Here is a 17,054-nt window from a genome sequence, read left to right as displayed (position 1 = left end):
GGAACCAAACCTGTGTAAATGTTATTTTTTAAGCATGATTAAATATGGTTGTCAATACTGCCTGAAAACTTTAAAAGCTAAATTTCTGTTATGGTATCTCCATAGTGTTTTTTACTATGTGCCTTACAGAAACAAAGTTGCCAATATCAAAAAGGCCCTGAAAGCACATGGGACTTGCAGAGCTATAGGACATTACTCTGAACACTTCCTGTAAAAGCTCTAGGAAGCAGGACAGACTGATTTCACTAGGTTTATCCAAGGGTCTTTATATGTGCCAACTGAGAAATGAATACAATTTTCCCTCCTCAAGACCCAGTATTTTTTCTCAACTGCATACTTGCTCTTCACCAGTTGCATTTGTCCAGGTAATATACTTGCAGCTGTGTTAGACATAGAATTAATTCATAGGAAGGCTCAATTGCACAATGTAGTTCATTTTGTGCAGAAAATTAAGGTCACAGAATGTGATCCTCCCTTGCTTATTACATGCTACCAAAATTTAATTGGAACAGGGACACCAGAGCAGAAACTTTTCTGTTTGATATACTACTCCAATGTTTCCTCCTCCTCCTTGCATAAATGCTGAGATCTAGTTTCATTCTGTGAGGTGTTCTGTATGAGTAATGGCCTAAAACAGCAGATGCAAGCTTTATCTATCTCCATCTGCTTTGTAATTGGAAGGTACACACTGATTTTCCCAAGTCATAAATTGCAACTGCATTTCTCTTATTTTAAAAATGTATTGCACCAGCCAAAAAAGGCTCTTGTGTCTGTGTTTAGACCAGGATGTATGATACATGCATAGATGCACACATGGATTTCTTACGTTGGACTGGGGGCAAAAACTGTTTAAATGTAGAATAGGGAAAACACCAACCAACTATAGTAAATACATCAAAAACCATACTTTATTTTATGTATAGCAATACAATTTACATATTAAATAACACTATAATAGAATGTTTTGATATACCTTTAAACATAACAAAAAGGAAATTCTTCAAGTTACAAAAAGGAAAAAAACAAATCAAAAAATTAATAACTTCCCCAAACCAAACACCACATTTCCCCAATGGATCAATGAGACAAAACTTATTCAGTGACTGGTTAAGTCTAATTCCTATTGCACACACTGACAATGGAATTGAAAGAAAATCCAGCATTGACAATCACTGTCCCAAAGAAATAATATGTGTTGAATTTTTTAAATTTTTTTTGGAATGTGATGGTATTTCACTACTTCAATACACATAAAGTATGTATTCACATATCCACCACAAAAGGGAAAAAAACTATGAAGAAGTTGAAACTAGAAAAAAATTAGCTTTATATGAAAATATAAAATTCTATGATTATATACCATAGATACAAAGTTCTCAGAAGATGCTTATTCAAGCAACAAAATATTTACAGTTTTAATGAGTTCTGCTATTTAAAAATGAAGGAAATGAAGAGAATGGATAGAGGTGGATACTTAGTTCTTTAGAAACGATGGCTGCTTGCTAGTTTCAAAGGTCCTAACAAAAGAAAGGTCACTACCCCAAATGTTGGAGAGTTGTGACATTTTATAAAATTGACTGTCTCCTCTTTTGGAGACATGTTTATTCTTAAAACTCAAGACATTTTTCTTGAAATTAATTATCCTCTGTAGAAAAGGCTTCCCTTTGCAAATATCTAACAAAAATACTAAAAACAGTCGAACACCTAAGACAGTGTCTGAGGCCAAGTCTTTTTGTTGTGGTTTCTTTGTGTACTCTCTCTCCCTGTTTTGTTTTGCATGCCTTCCCTATACAAATAAGCAAAGCCAATGTAGTATACATTGTTTATAATGGCAACCAAGAAAGCTCAAAGGAGCGACAGGTCAGAGTAGAGAATTACTTCTCGAACAGAAAAGAAATGAAATGCAATGGATAAGCAATGAGGCATTTCCTCTTCATAAAATTCACTGGCACCATTTAAACATAACTATCTATCAGAGACATGGGTAGCAGAAGAGAATGAATTTTGGGGCCATGACTGCTAAGTCATTATCAACACAATTCTGTATGTGTCTGGTCAAAAATAATTCTTCCAATGAGCTTCAGTAGATTTTACTGCAAGGATATGATTATGGCATTGTAACTGAAGACTATTCTCCCTTTTATCTTTTTTTACTTTCTGTTCAGAATTAGAATCATGTTTCTTTGGTCAAACTGATAGCACTACTTTAAAATACAACAGCAGTATTGTAAAAATAGTATTCATAACATGTCATTGTGCTATCATTAAAAAAGGGACAGTATTTTGGTTGTATTACAAGTAGTCTCCTTCATTTTCAAGAAATCATCCAGAAAAATAAAAGAAGCAAACATGCTTTTTCGGTTATAGTTTGCTTACTCTTAGATTTCAACTAATGTCTCTCCATTGTGTGTGCGTGTGTGCGTGTATAGACTCTCTTATACACACTTTCTCCACTTGCTGTTTCTATTCAAAGTTTAAATAGGCAGAGGAAAAGCATTTTTGTCTCTCCTGCTACGCTATGCATGTCTGATGAATTTACTTTATTAATGTCCATGCTCACAAAATCAAAAAGTAAAACATGTATTTGCACTACCAAGGCTGTATTGCTAGAATGCCAACAAAGGGAGATATTATAAAAATACTTTGGACAGCATCCTGATCAGTATTTATGATGCTGTAAGACTTAAAACTTCATAAATATTGGGATTCACATTTGTAGTGGTTGTACCAATACAATAACAAAAAATGTTGCCCCTCACTCCACTTTAGAAGCCAGGCAGCTTCTTCGCCAACATTGAAGTGAAGAGAAGCATTTAACCCTCTTCCTATGGCTGCCTGTTGCAAAGCATCTCACTGCCAAAAGAGACCTGGAAGCAATTAATAGAATCATAGTGTTGATTCGCAAGAGATCCAGTCCAACCCTCTGCCATACCAGTGCTTCAAGAATCCAAATGTTGCTACATCTGTCTAGCTTCTAAGGTGGATGTTGAGGTGACATATTGGGAGAACATCACCATCTCCTGATGCTGAATATCAACCTTGGTTATTTTCTTTTGCTAATAGATCTGGATATAAAGACATACAATTTTGTATGGCTTTGTGGTGATAATCTAAATTCAGAAGGAAGTGAATATGAGTGTCCAGGTTTATTTCTAGACTAATTAGAAAACAAGTTGGAAAAAACCTGATGTTTACAAATTAATGCAATGTCATAAGGAAGTATTTTCTGCCTTATGATGTATATAGAACTTCAGTCCAGTAAGGACAAGTGGTAGTATATAATTAAAATTCTAAATCTGTGAATATTTTTCATATATATATAGAGTTCCAACTCATTAACAAGATTAACAAATTTTCTTCCTCTACTTTTTCCAAATCTGTCAAGTTATATTTATGTGGAATATAGCTGAGAGAAAGCGTTGAATTCCTCATTTCCAGCTCATACTAATGATCCTATTCTGCTGCTGTTTGCATAACCAAAATATGAGTGAATCCAGGCAATGGATAGGCCCTATTTGTTTGGCTCTTATTTTTTTTTTTAGATTTGGGCTCATAGTTCTACACAGCTGCTTTAGGACAAGCTAGGAATTCTAACCTGAAGCTGAGAACTGTAGTCTTTTAATGTCACGGTAAATCTATATTATGACATTTCTTGACTTTTACTTGGAACAGCAAACTGTTCTTCCTAAATGCATCTTTGCTAATCACCTCTTTTCCTGCTAATTGCAGCCTGTTTTCTGTAAGCAGGTAAAAAGAAGGGTTATGAATATTAAATGAATCTATATATTTATGAATCAGTTTATGCATAAATGTTAAAAGAAACATCCTGAAATGACAATTCAGATTGTGTTGGCTTTGCAGAGCAGTTTAACTTTACTGGCCAATATTTTGACTTAAAACCCACATTCTGTCTTTCTCTCTCCCGTTCCGTCTCCCATACTCAAACTTGCAGGACTTAGTATAGATTTAAAGGAATTTACTTAATTGTAGCCAGGCAGTCTTGTCACAAACATATTCATTTTCCTCTGCAGTATCCCATCCACAAAACAAGTTTAAAATGAAAAGTTAGCAACAAAGTCAAATTAATTTCAGGGAAAACAACCCTCTTTTAAATATTCAGTCAGTCATTTCTTGCCACAGAATTTTGGATGTGAAATGATCAATATTCATCTCATGCTCAAAAGTTGTAATTTCCTGAAGCAGCGCCCATTGCCAGCAATGGGAGCACTGCAGTCCCTGATGCCAATGCAAGCAAGTGTGCCTCAGTCTTGGCAGAAGCAGTATAGATGGCAGAATTTGAAAGGGGGTTGAGTGCAGCTTCTGGAAAGTCAATCTGAGGTATGACACAATGTAATGGTTTAATTAAGCCCCTCTCTGGTGAGTGTCCCTTAATGCAATCTATTAATGGGGGGCACTAGATCTTGTGTGTGTTCTAATATACACAAAAAACCCCAAAGACCTCAATGGATTTGTCAAATAATGAAGTAGGATCTTCCTGCGGCTTTGCATTGTAGGTTCTTGAATGCCACATTAATAATTTCATCCAAAAATCTAAAATGGGCAGTAATGTGAGAGAGGAGCATGACTATGTGATTACAAATAATTACAAACTGCTGTTTGGTGGATCAGTTTAAGAATAGCTGTTACTTTGTGGCACCAGTTTCCGACTGATCTGATTCTTTTCACACCTCATTACAATTTAGCAAGAAGTATTTCAAGAAGTAAGCATCTGGTTAAGAAAAAAACAGGATTTGAATAGGCTTGAGGAGAAACTAGAGGATGGAATAGACACTTCAGCTCCTCTGGCAATATCAACAATTCTGAATTCTTCTGAATAAACTGTTCTAGATTTCTTGACTTTTTATGGCAAAGGATTAGACATGTAGCTTGTTTGGTGCAATCTTGATTTCTTCTTAGGAAGAAATCCATGAAAACAATAGGTCATATCTATAGAGGTAATATAATAGAGCTCTGTTTTTGTTTTGTTCATTTAAGTGATGACCATTTATATTAGCATTACCTGATTGTGTGTACATTTCAATGTATGTCCTTTTTTTTTTTTTTTACTATTTCATACATTTGCAGAGAAAACAGCTGAAATCATTCCAAAAGATCATTTGCCCTGTTTGGTCCTGTGGGTATAGACTTAGAATGCATTTCAGCCTATACATTGTAATGACATAGATGCCTACTATTTGCACAGCAATTCCTGTAATATTCAGAATGATTTGTACAAGTGTTTGAGGTTAAATGCACATACCATATATACTCATGCATAAGTTGACCTCATGTATAAGTTGAAGGTAGGTTTTGGGGGCAAACTAAGTATTTTGATCTGTAGATACATCAAGGGTCATATTATTAATTACACAAGCATTTTTTATTGTATCTTAACTGTGTTTTAACTTATATCCATCATACCATATTTAATTGTATTATAACTGTTTTTAATTTTTGAATTTGCTGTTTTTAAATTTATTGGGTTGTGTCATGTCATTGCCTTGAGTCCCCATGAGAAGAAAAGAGGGGAAGAAATAAAGTAAAGAATAATAACTATTATTATTCATCAGAGAGGGGAATGTGCCAGTGCCAAACACACCTTGGTACCACTGCTACTACTTTACTGCACAGCTATTCATAAAGACCAGAAGTGGTGCGTTAGTGGAGACAGCATAAGGGATCAATGCTGTCCAAGAATGAAGTAAATGCTTGATTTTCACCACTCTGTTCAAAGAAATGATGGTTCCCTTTTTTGATAAGTGTTAAGGTACAGTACTTACATTGACCTAGAATGCGTTGGCTCAGGTTTTCAGTGATTATTTAACTAAAATTTCTAGATTTATACATGAGTATATACAGTAGTTTTGTAAGTGTTAATGTTGCTGCATTATTAGAAAATGTTACATTCCCTGGCTGGCATGGAGGAACAATCCATGTACTCTCGGGTTATCCCTCCGTGTCATCTATTGATGTGGAGAATAAGCCCAGAGTATATAGATTGCCCCTGTCATTCAAGAATGACCATTCACAGTAATTCAGTTGTTTTCAATGATTTATTTTCAAAATGAGCGGTTCAAGGTGGGCTTGGATCTATAGACAATTATATGGTGTTATTAGAACATACAGTAACTTAGTTCTCACTGGATTGGTAAATGTGTGCTTGTGCCATTTCAGAGCTGTGGGGTGGGTATCATATGGTAGGACAAAATGGCAGAAGGCAGCTAAGCTAGACCTACCTACATAGCTAAACCTCTAGGCCAGTTTTTTTCTCTCCTGTTACATTATGGGAGTCCCCAAATGCAGTCTGAAATGGTACAGTCAAAGTGACACTCCTATCATTCCAGTGACAGATAGATCAATATCTGTATTGTCTGATCATGAATAATCACAGCCTCTTCTATGAGTGATAACTAGTGGAGAAATAAGTAATAAAATCTGTAGGTAGGAGGAGCCCGTATTCTTGGTCTCTGTGGCCACCAGTCCTTACCTAAATAATTGCATATTTGGGGGTCTTTCTCAAAGAAACCAATTCAGTTTGAAACTCAGAGCACTAGCTGCTTCTACTTGATTAATTTGGGCAGTCATGATTCATTTTAGCCAGTAAAACTCTTGCTGCTAATTATATTGAGAGCTACTTACAGGGAGCAAAGTCCACTCTTCTAATCTTTCTCCAGCGAGCATTCATTTTTCATATATACAGTATATTGACTGCAAATGGTTTTGGCAATGAAACCAAGTCCCCCACTGGAATTTAATTTGTTAATATGTAAGCACATAACTGAACTATATCGAAAGTTTTGAAAAGCAGCAGCTGCAAACAGCATCTTAAAATCATCTGAAACAAGGATTTACATTTTTGGCTAATCAGTGGCAACGAGTTTCCTTGGATTTGAAATAGATTAAGGCTGCAATCCTGTATAGACACCTGGAATAAGGCCCATGACTCAGTCTGACTTAGTCCCGAGTACATGTGAATAGAATAATGCTGTATAGTATACGTGTAATATGTGGGAATGAAACTAAGCAAACTGGAGATGTATGCTAAATAATTTGGTTTCCAAAAAGAGTGTAATGTTATAGGTAGTTTTTTATTAGATCGCTTCACCAGTAATATGGATCAGTATGTTTTAGCACTGAAGTATGAAAATTATACACCCATAAAAATGGCATCTAATAGCTATGAAATTAAGAATCCCATTCTCCATCATGTAACATACTGTACAGATAGAGTTCCTGTTCCAGAAGAATTAAGGAAATATCTGTGTGAAATTGTGAATATGCGATAATTAGCAATATTGCCACTTAAATGCTTTCAGAATAAAAAGACTTGATTGTACACTGTTGCACCTTTTAGTATTAAACTGTCTATTATGGAATCATGGTCAAATATTTTCCATATTGAAATAAAAATCTTATTAAGAACAATTGGGGGCTCGGTGAAGTTATATAAGACTGATTCTTAGATCTGAATTGTTCTTTGTTTGGGGAATGTAATTATTTGTGTTACATAGAAAACAATCCTTAGGTCTCCATGTAAACAAAAGAAAAACCCAAAAGAATGTAAAACAGTTACTCAACCTACACTTGCACTTCAGTCTAGCTAGTGTTCATCCCAGCAATCTTTCCCCACCCCCAAAATTAAAGAATACTCATCCATGTTACCGCAATACAGAAGACCTATAACAATTACCAAACTTACGATATATGAAAATTAAACAAGTAAGTATTTGACGGTGTTGAAGAGTACAGCATTTTCTTGTATTAAAAAATGAATCCCGGTCTAGTACTCAAAACTTCAGAGTCAAGGCTCATAGTAATTAACAAAACTTCATGGCATTTCAACTAATTAGTATCATGTTTGTTGTCATGGAATGTCATCAGGGTTTGTTTGCTTGCTTGCTTTTGTATTACAACTTTATAGGCAGTTAACACTGATCATATAGTGCAAACTAGATAAAATTGCGTTTCACTGTGTGAAATAAACAGAGGTGCAAATGCTCAGTAGGATACCATTAAGACATAAAATGGCAAAAATAAATATCAAAACTTTTTATCAGTGTAAAAAAGTAACTGGGTTATTGTATAACCTAGAGTCTGGCAAAAAAGGCCTCAAAAAGTACACTCAGTCTTCAGAAATCCCACAAATTAAGTGCCTTTTTAATATTCAAATTAGACAAGAGACTCCATGCTTTCTGCAGGATCAGATTCGTCGTTGGCCATAACGGCACCATTTTTGTCCAGTGCCATGGGGCCATTTCCATTTTCTTTAGTGCTGACCAGGCTTAGCATTGCTTTGTAAAGAAATTGGTACTGCTCCTGGAACGGAAAGACCAGAAAGTTTTTTTAAAAAAAAAATCATACAGACTTAATTCTGTTATTACTTGTCATGTCCAGGAGGTTTCTGTTAATATGTCAGCTCTCCCAGAGTCTGATAGTTCCTCAAACAACTTTGTCAGATTTGTATTATGAATATTATTGTCTTATTTTTAAGTCCTTTTCGAAAACTTTGTTTCCCATGAAAGTAATCTTTACTCCCATCTCATTTTCCTGATATTGTCCCATTCAGTTTTATGTTAAAAGAAAAACAAAAACATTGTACAATAGCAATTCTTTACAGCTTAACATGTAAGCAAGTAACCAGATAGTAATGGCAGCACCACCTACGTGGATACTTTTTATTCTTTATTTTTCTATTAGACTATTTTAAAAACCCTCTTTTTTTAATACATCGAGACTCCATCTGTTCTATTAGGTGGCATCAGTTCTAGTTGCTTTTTATCTACTATTCTAGACTATACTTACAGGATCTAAAAAGGAGAGATAATTTCCATCAAAGATGTACAAAAAACCAGACCTGAAATCATGTTTACTGCTGCACTGAGGCTCTCAATTGTGTAGATAAATTTGACAACATTTGTACTGTTTTCAGGTAAAAGCAGATAAACAATTAGGCAATACATGTATACATGTATCCTTAGGAGTAGGTCCCATTGTAGGTCCCTCATTGAAGCCCTGTGCGTGGGGATTGGGAACTACATAATGCATAGGTGTAAATTTCCGTGAACATATTTCCATGGAGTGGCTACTTTGTAAAGAAGATCATTGTATTATAGATGTACAGACTTACAATGTCTGTGAATACTCCAGGCCTCATCAGATTGATCATCTTTGCCACCTGGAAAACATCAACAGCATTTTCATTCTCCAGTTGCTGGGATAGGGTGGTAAGGGCACATAAAGTTCCAGCTGCCACTGCTCCATATCTGCAAATGTACAGAAACATTGCATTCAGACACTCGTAGGTGAACCATGGGAACCTCCTGTCAAAAAGTAATGAAAATTTTATGTCCCCATGACAGCTTTAGTTTTCTTGGATTTGCACTTTATATTCGCTGTCAGATAGATGTACCTGTGCTTGGGATTAGTTTGGTGTTGTATTAATAAATAAAATACATGATGATGTAGCTGAGTGCACCAAAGGAAAATGTTCATTTTCAGCTACATTTCCTCAGATTGCATTAAAAATGGAACATATATTATGTATTAAAGCATAAAAATAAAAATCAGTGAAGATAACAAATAATACAAAAAGCAATTTACAGAAGATATGAGTCAGCACTTCTAGAAACAGGGTGGGTGTTTTGCTCTCATGAAATGCCCAAATCAATAACCGTCTTAATTTTGTAAAGCAATTCTGAATACTGCAAGAGCAGCAAAAGCACTCGAAAAAATAGGTGAGAGCTAAAAGTGGCCACAGCTAAATATAGCTGAAAGCACCTGTGTTTTACATTGTACTTTAGCAAATCAAAATATGGAAAAATAAATATGCATAGATCCCTAGATCACCCCTTTTACAGGGATTACATGGAAGTCCCATCTGTGCAAGGTAGCAGCACATTTGAGTATGGTACTGTCAACATCTCTGAAGAAGAGAAGCAAAAAATAAATACAGGAAGTCCCCGAGTTATACACACCCAGCTTACAAACAACTCATAGTTAAGAATGGTGGTGAGACAACAGGAAGTGAGAGAAGTCTACCCTTTGGAAGGAACATTCACCCCTGGAAGAGTTATCATGGGGAAAAGGCGTTTCCACTGAAGCTTTATCACCAATCCTTGTTTCCATAACAAGCCAAATTTCTCAAACTTCAATTATCACAGGGATAGAAAGTGTGGTGAACAGGGCCACACACAGCAAAACAACCACCACAAGGATATTAACCTATGCTATCCAAAGCCTCTATATATATGTATATATGCACACACACACTTTGGTATATAGAGAGTTACACTTAAAAATGTACCTGTTCTGGCTCACATACAAATTCACTTTAAGAACAAACCTACAGAAATTATCTTATTTGTAACTTGGGGACTCCCTGAAAAAGCTATTTGGAATCAGCCCTTTCACTAGTTGATTGCTATTTGGGCCAGATTTCTTGAATGTTTCTTCAATATACAGTTCTTGCACATCAGGACAGAATGTGTGAGAGAAGTGGTGGTTAAAGAAACATAATAGCTATGGAGCTACAGGATCTGTTTCTGAAAAGGCAACATTTTATACACTAAAGCCTTATGGAGCAGAACTGAGAAGACAATACCTGTGGAAGGTCCACAGCTCAATGAAAAGTTACATGTGTTTCACACAGAACACCTTGAGTTGACTTCATGGCATATCAAATGAAAGGATCTCTGATAGAAAACCTAGGAGAGACATCTACCTGAGATCTTGAAAAGTTGCGGCAACTTAGTATATGGGGGCCAGTGATTTGAATCAGTGTGAATATCAAGCCTAAGATCTTGGATGCAAAGGTAAGCATGGAAATGAGACAGAATTAAAGCTTTCTTAGCAGATGGAATGAGAGGGTAAAATCTGGTATATCGTATTGTACATTAGAGACATACACCAAAAAATCTGTCAAGATCTATCGAGACTATAAAAATGTTTACTTTCACATTGGATGGAACCCTCCCCCCCCCCGGAGAGTTTAGGTGCTTAATTTCCCTCAGTTTAGCGCTGAAACCACAGTGTGCAATGTGGGGTTGTTCAGACTGTGTTTGTGATGGAGTTGCTTCTGTGTTCCTCCAATATGAACATCTTTTGTATCTTTATAACACTGTCATTATTGTTACTATCCTACAGAGCACCATGGGGACATACAGTACATTCTTCAACTGTAATTGGATGGCAACAGTAATAATTCCTTCCCATTGACTGTTGGCTAGGGTTGCCAGTGATAAGAAGACATATCAGGACTGGGCAATCTTCAGCCTGACAAATAGTGATGATTATGTTTAGCATACATCACTGAAAGGTATTTCAGCTACTTATACTAACTGACTTACAGTGTAAAATACAGAAAATAAATGATTGCATTATTTAAAAGAAAGAGCATCTTTGTATAAGTAGGCAACATCTAGAACATACACACACAGTAGTAGTAGTAGTAGTAATAATAATAATTCACACACATAAATAATATTCTATCTTAAGTCCACTGTGTTCTTTCTTATGCAATCTATGCTTATGATCTGATGGAGATACATACTCATCATGAACAATGGTTGGGCCATCTCTTGTTAAGGCCTCTTCCTTAATGACATTGATAAGTTCAAAGGTACTGCTTATTGGAGCATCTGGGTTTGGCCATTTGGGGCACTGAAAATGACGTACTTCCAAAACATAGTCATCCTGAAACGAAAGCCAATCTAGGTATTAACAATTTAATTCTACTGTTTTGCTTAGACTGCACATCAATTTACAAACATCACATCTGTTTTGGTCTTTGAAATTAAAAGTCAGTCGACCAATCTTCTGATTATTATTGATGATTAATATCTTGTTCCTCTTCCAAACAAGGAAGAACTGTCTTTCCATATGAAAGTGAGTTCAACTTATTTATGTCTTAAAGTAGGGGTTCCCCAACTTATTTGGCCTACTGCCCCCCTTTTAGAAAAAAATTACTCAACTCCTCCCTGAAACTCTACCTTCTTTAAGCAAACAGAAGGATGTAATGACACATTTGTGTTCTTTTATGAATCTGTATTTCTACTTATGTCCTACAACATAGTAAATAAAGATTTTGTAACTAAGACACCTGAAGCTTGGAATTTAAAAATATTTATTATAATCAACAATAGTAACATTCACATTACACACAGAAAACTAAGATAACAATGATAATATTAAACACAGCAAATAGCATTAACCAATGAGAAGAATGAACCTGGAATCCTGTTGGCATATCCTCTTGTTATCTTTGTATATGTATTTTGGGGTAAGTGTGCAAAGAGTTATTTATATACTGCTCCCCAAATCATGCAACTGATTTTTCCCATGTCAGAGAACATTTCCATGGCCATTCAGCGTGGAGGAGATAGCATCTGGTAGCAGTTCTGTGGTCATGAGAAGGGAGAAGACCTTATCATCCTGGATTTGTAGTGAGGACACATGGCTGTGATGGAGTCTGGCTGGATGGCATGCTCCCTACGCTCAGATATGGGAGTAATTGGATGTTGCCTAGGTGGTTTTTGCTCTCTCCTAGCCACTCGCTGGCTGAGACAGTGTGCTTTTGCATGAAAAGATTGGTTGGCTCTGTGGTAGAAAGGGAAGAGGGATGAAGTGTGCTGGCAAAGTGTTACGTTCCGCTAGGGTGATGAAATGATCTCTATTAGATTTCTCTTCAGGCAAATGAATGCCTCCAGTTCATAAAGAGGAAGACAATGAAAGCCCTGCCAGCTTTAGAATGAAAAAAATGCATTGTTGGCAGTGGCTGTTCCCTCATATAATTAAAAAGAGAAGGAGATTCTTGGTACTGCTGCATTGCTTTTCTTGCAGCCACCTAAGATACTCTCCAGATGTTGTTCAGAACTGGCAAACAGATTCAAGCCAGCTTACAATTTATGGAAACAGGTGCCCTTCTGCAGAATCTGTGGGGAAATCACCCCATGGATTAACAATTCAATTACTGTATATACTCGAGTATAAGCCTAGTTTTTCAGCCCTTTTTTTAAGACTGAAAAAGCCCCCCCCTCGGCTTATACTCGGGTGAGGGTCCTGGTTGGCTTATATTTGGCTCAGCTTGTACTCGAGAATATATAGTACATTTATTATTTTTCTCTATTATTGTTGCTACTATTACATTTATTTTGCTCTATTTTTATTATTATTATTATTAATAATACATTTATTATTTCACTCTAATATTATTATTATTGCATTTATTATTTTACTCTATTTATTATTACATGTACAGTAGAGTCTCACTTATCCAACACTCACTTATCCAATGTTCTGGATTATCCAACGCATTTTTGTAGTCAATGTTTTCAATACATCGTGATATTTTGGTGCTAAATTCGTAAATACAGTAATTACTACATAGCATTACTGTGTATTGAACTACTTTTTCTGTCAAATTTGTTGTATAACATGATGTTTTGGTGCTTAATTTGTAAAATCATAACCTAATTTGATGTTTAATAGGCTTTTCCTTAATCCCTCCTTATTATCCAACATATTTGCTTATCCAACATTCTGCCGGCCCGTTTATGTTGGATAAGTGAGACTCTACTGAGTTGGACAGTCTTATCTTAAATTTGAGCTTTATGTAAATATTAAAAAACATTTAACTTACAGATGCCTCAATTAATGTAATTTTATTGGTATCTATTTTTATTTCTGAAATTTACCACCCTCGGCTTATACTGGAGTCAATGTTTTCCCAGTTTTTTGTGGTAAAATTAGGTGCCTTGGCTTATATTTGGATCGGCTTATACTCGAGTATATATGGTAATTCAATTTCAGTAAAATTCACCTTAGGCCCAGATATAATAGCTGCATATGACAATGATTACTTAAATATGCAGACCTAGTGACTATACTCTTAACCTATAAAAGGAACTCTGAATTACCTTGTACCGGGTTGTTGAACGATGGAACTTCGAACAAAACTTTAAACAAGAGAAGCAAAAGTGTCAGTAATCCAGCCCTGTGTCCTGAGGGTAAGATAGGGTTTTTTTTGCCAGCCATTCAGAGATCCACCTATGCAACATACACAGGAATTTTCAAATTTTTCTGCTACACTGCATGGTGCAGGCCAACCTGCGACCCATGGATGCTTATGAATGTAGCCCAACACAAAATCATAGGAGAACTTAAAACATTAAGATTTATTTTTTGTAACTTGAGCGTGAACGTTATAGATGACAAGGAATAATCAGAGTATGTTATGTCCACAAATATTAGTATTATCTGTAATTTGCATTATAATTGCAAACTGTTTTGCCAGAAGATCTGCTCGATGATTTTAAAAGACTCTCTGAATAATTAGGATTATTATAAGATAACCTTTTTTTGCTTATCTGTGGTGGCAAATAGAACAAAAATGATGCATGGCCCTATTTTTGTATGCTCATTATTATTATTGTTGTTGTTTTTTATGTGTGGCCCAATACAATTATTCTTCCAGTGTGGTTCAGGTAAGCCAAAGGTCAGACACCCCTGGCATACTGGTTGAATTGCCTAAAAGTTGAGGCAGTCTATAGTTAACTCCATGTTTTGTCTTGGTCTTCTCAGTCACAATCTTCGCTCTCTCTCTGGGCTGCTCTCTAGACTTGCAATGTGCACCCCAGTATTGGAGTGATGAAGGAACAAAATGCAGAATAAGGTGCAAACAGCTTGCTACCATACCTACTAGTAAGTAGATCTTCTTTCAGTTTTTTGCATATGGAACTATTGAGATGGTCATGAAAGAAAAAAAAACTTCCAGCAATTAAATACTCTATTCTGCCATGGAATATTAAAGTGAAGTTAGTATTTCCCCAATAGGGACTTCATAACAATATCATTGCCACCTATGAGCGTCATTAGGCTCATGTGAGACAAACAGCAGCAGTTTTCACCAGTTCCTGAGACATGTCTAGGGAAGAGCTAGTACAGACTTCCCCTTGGTTTCTAAAGGGAGAGACTGAGCAGTCCCTTTGTAAAAGAGAAATTGGGATTATGATGTTATTCTTGCTTGAGAAGCAGTTTCCCTTTGGGATCAGATCAAAACTGAAAACTTACTGTTTTCTATGGAAATGCCAAACTGATATTGACACAAACCTCCAGGGGAAGAGGAAGTGTAGCTGATAACAAGTCCACCTTGCCCAAATAGAGATATTAAACCAATCTCCCTAAAAATACTCTTCTCGGTAGCACTTTGAATGTCACAGATGCCAGGTTCACCTCTGGAGAATGTTTTATATACCTGAGTAGCCTCAAGGATAAAGTCATGGATGATGATCTGCTCCTCATTAGAGAGGCACAGCCTGTCTTTGCTGATAAGGGTCACAGTAAATGCTTCACAATTCATGGATTCCTCCCGACTTGGCCAGTACACAAACTCATCTTCTGCCTGAAGATAAGTGAACCAAACAGAAGACATATGGTTTTCATAATAATTCTTTTAACATTTTACCAGGGTAAATTCAAAGAATCGAAGTGTGGCTTAATAATCGGGATCACAAACTGATTTTCCATAAAATAATTTTGTCAGCAAAATAACTACCATAGAAACGCTGAGATTTCTAACAGGGCAAATTTAAATGTTTAATAGGGAAATGCACATTTTAGAACATTTATACAAATATATTTCACTTGGGTATAAGACAAAAATATAATAATGTCCAATGCTTGATGTCATATGATTTAAGGCAAGCAGGCACCTGTATAAAGCCCTAATAACTAAGTTATCCTTCATGTATATTCTGCTTCTACACAATAGCAGAAAGCCTTCAACAATACAATAGTAGTTTTATTTCAAAACTTCAAATCTGTAACAAAGATTTCCAGGCCTAGAGTGATGGACCATATATACATTTTCACAATAAGCTGAATGAAAGAGAATTATTAAAGTAATTAAAAGTTCTAATAACCCTGAAAAATAAATGTTAAATTTGTTAAAGATACTGCTTATATTCATTTTTAGAATCAAAATCATTTTTAAAAAAATATAAAAAACATTACTAGCGGTGATCCAAAAGGATATGAATCTGGTATGTAAAAGGATTCATTGTCTTGTGCCTTCAAGTCATTTCCAACTTACAGTGACACTAGTGTGAACCTATCATGGAGTTTTCTTGGTAATATTTGTTTAGAGCCTTCTCAGAGGCAGAGTGTGTGTGGTTAGCCCAAGGTCACCCAGTGGCTTTCCATGGCTGAGCAGGAATCTAAACCCTGATCTCCAAAATTGTACTTTGTCACCTTAAATCATTACACAATGCCCACTCATGTAAAATTATACCTGAAAGGGGCAGTGCAACTTTGCTCGGTTATTAAACTGCCAAGATTCTATTTCTTCACAAGGCACAGATAAACTGGAATCAGTACCTTAAAAATAGTAATGACCACCAACTATTCTGGGAATTGGACAAATTTGTGGGAGATCAGTGGCTGCTGGTCAAAGATTTATATGCTTTCTCCTTATTACAGTAGAGTCTCACTTATCCAACATTCGCTTATCCAACGTTCTGGATTATCCAACGCATTTTTTTAGTCAATGTTTTCAATACATCGTGATATTTTGGTGCTAAATTCGTAAATACAGTAATTACTACGTAGCATTACTGTATATTGAACTACCTTTTCTGTCAAATGTATTGTATAACATGATGTTTTAGTGCTTAATTTGTAAAATCATAACCTAATTTGGTGTTTAATAGGCTTCTCCTTAATCTCTCCTTATTATCCAACATATTCGCTTATCCAACGTTCTGCCGGCCCGTTTATGTTGGATAAGTGAGACTCTACTGTACCAGGAGCAATTTGCTCCATGATACCAGTTTCCAAGGGACTATTCTCAGCAGAAGAAATTTAAAAAAATACACATTTATTTGTTTAATACAATAAGGGCAGGGAGATTTTTGGCTCTCATGATTGGTGGGTTGATCAAAGCAGTGTGCACAAAACTAGACATTTCCATATTGATGCTGGTGGAAGATTTAGCAATTTTGTTCCCCCGCACCCACCCAACTTAGAATTTCTTTGGTCATTTGTAACTTACAGAGTTGCTA

General features: G+C 35.8%; 1 protein-coding gene across 3 annotated transcripts in view; it reads right to left on the bottom strand.

Moving 5' to 3' along the window:
- Window positions 1-890: 890 nt before the first annotated feature.
- Window positions 891-17,054, bottom strand: part of ptprg (protein tyrosine phosphatase receptor type G) — a 746,780-nt gene continuing 730,616 nt past the window's right edge. For all 3 annotated transcript variants that reach the window (XM_062973782.1, XM_062973783.1, XM_062973784.1), the window contains 4 exons: window positions 15,251-15,397; window positions 11,549-11,691; window positions 9,128-9,263; window positions 891-8,316 (listed from right to left, as the gene is read on the bottom strand). In XM_062973782.1, the coding sequence (XP_062829852.1) occupies window positions 8,170-8,316; window positions 9,128-9,263; window positions 11,549-11,691; window positions 15,251-15,397 (573 nt within the window). In that variant the 3' untranslated portion in view covers window positions 891-8,169. The remainder of the gene's footprint in view (window positions 8,317-9,127; window positions 9,264-11,548; window positions 11,692-15,250; window positions 15,398-17,054) is intronic.

The sequence above is a fragment of the Anolis carolinensis genome, chromosome 2 (genome assembly GCF_035594765.1).
Source record: "Anolis carolinensis isolate JA03-04 chromosome 2, rAnoCar3.1.pri, whole genome shotgun sequence".
Taxonomy (NCBI): domain Eukaryota; kingdom Metazoa; phylum Chordata; class Lepidosauria; order Squamata; family Dactyloidae; genus Anolis; species Anolis carolinensis.
The sequence above is the reverse complement of the archived record's forward strand: the minus strand, read 5'-3'. Positions and strand labels throughout refer to the sequence as shown.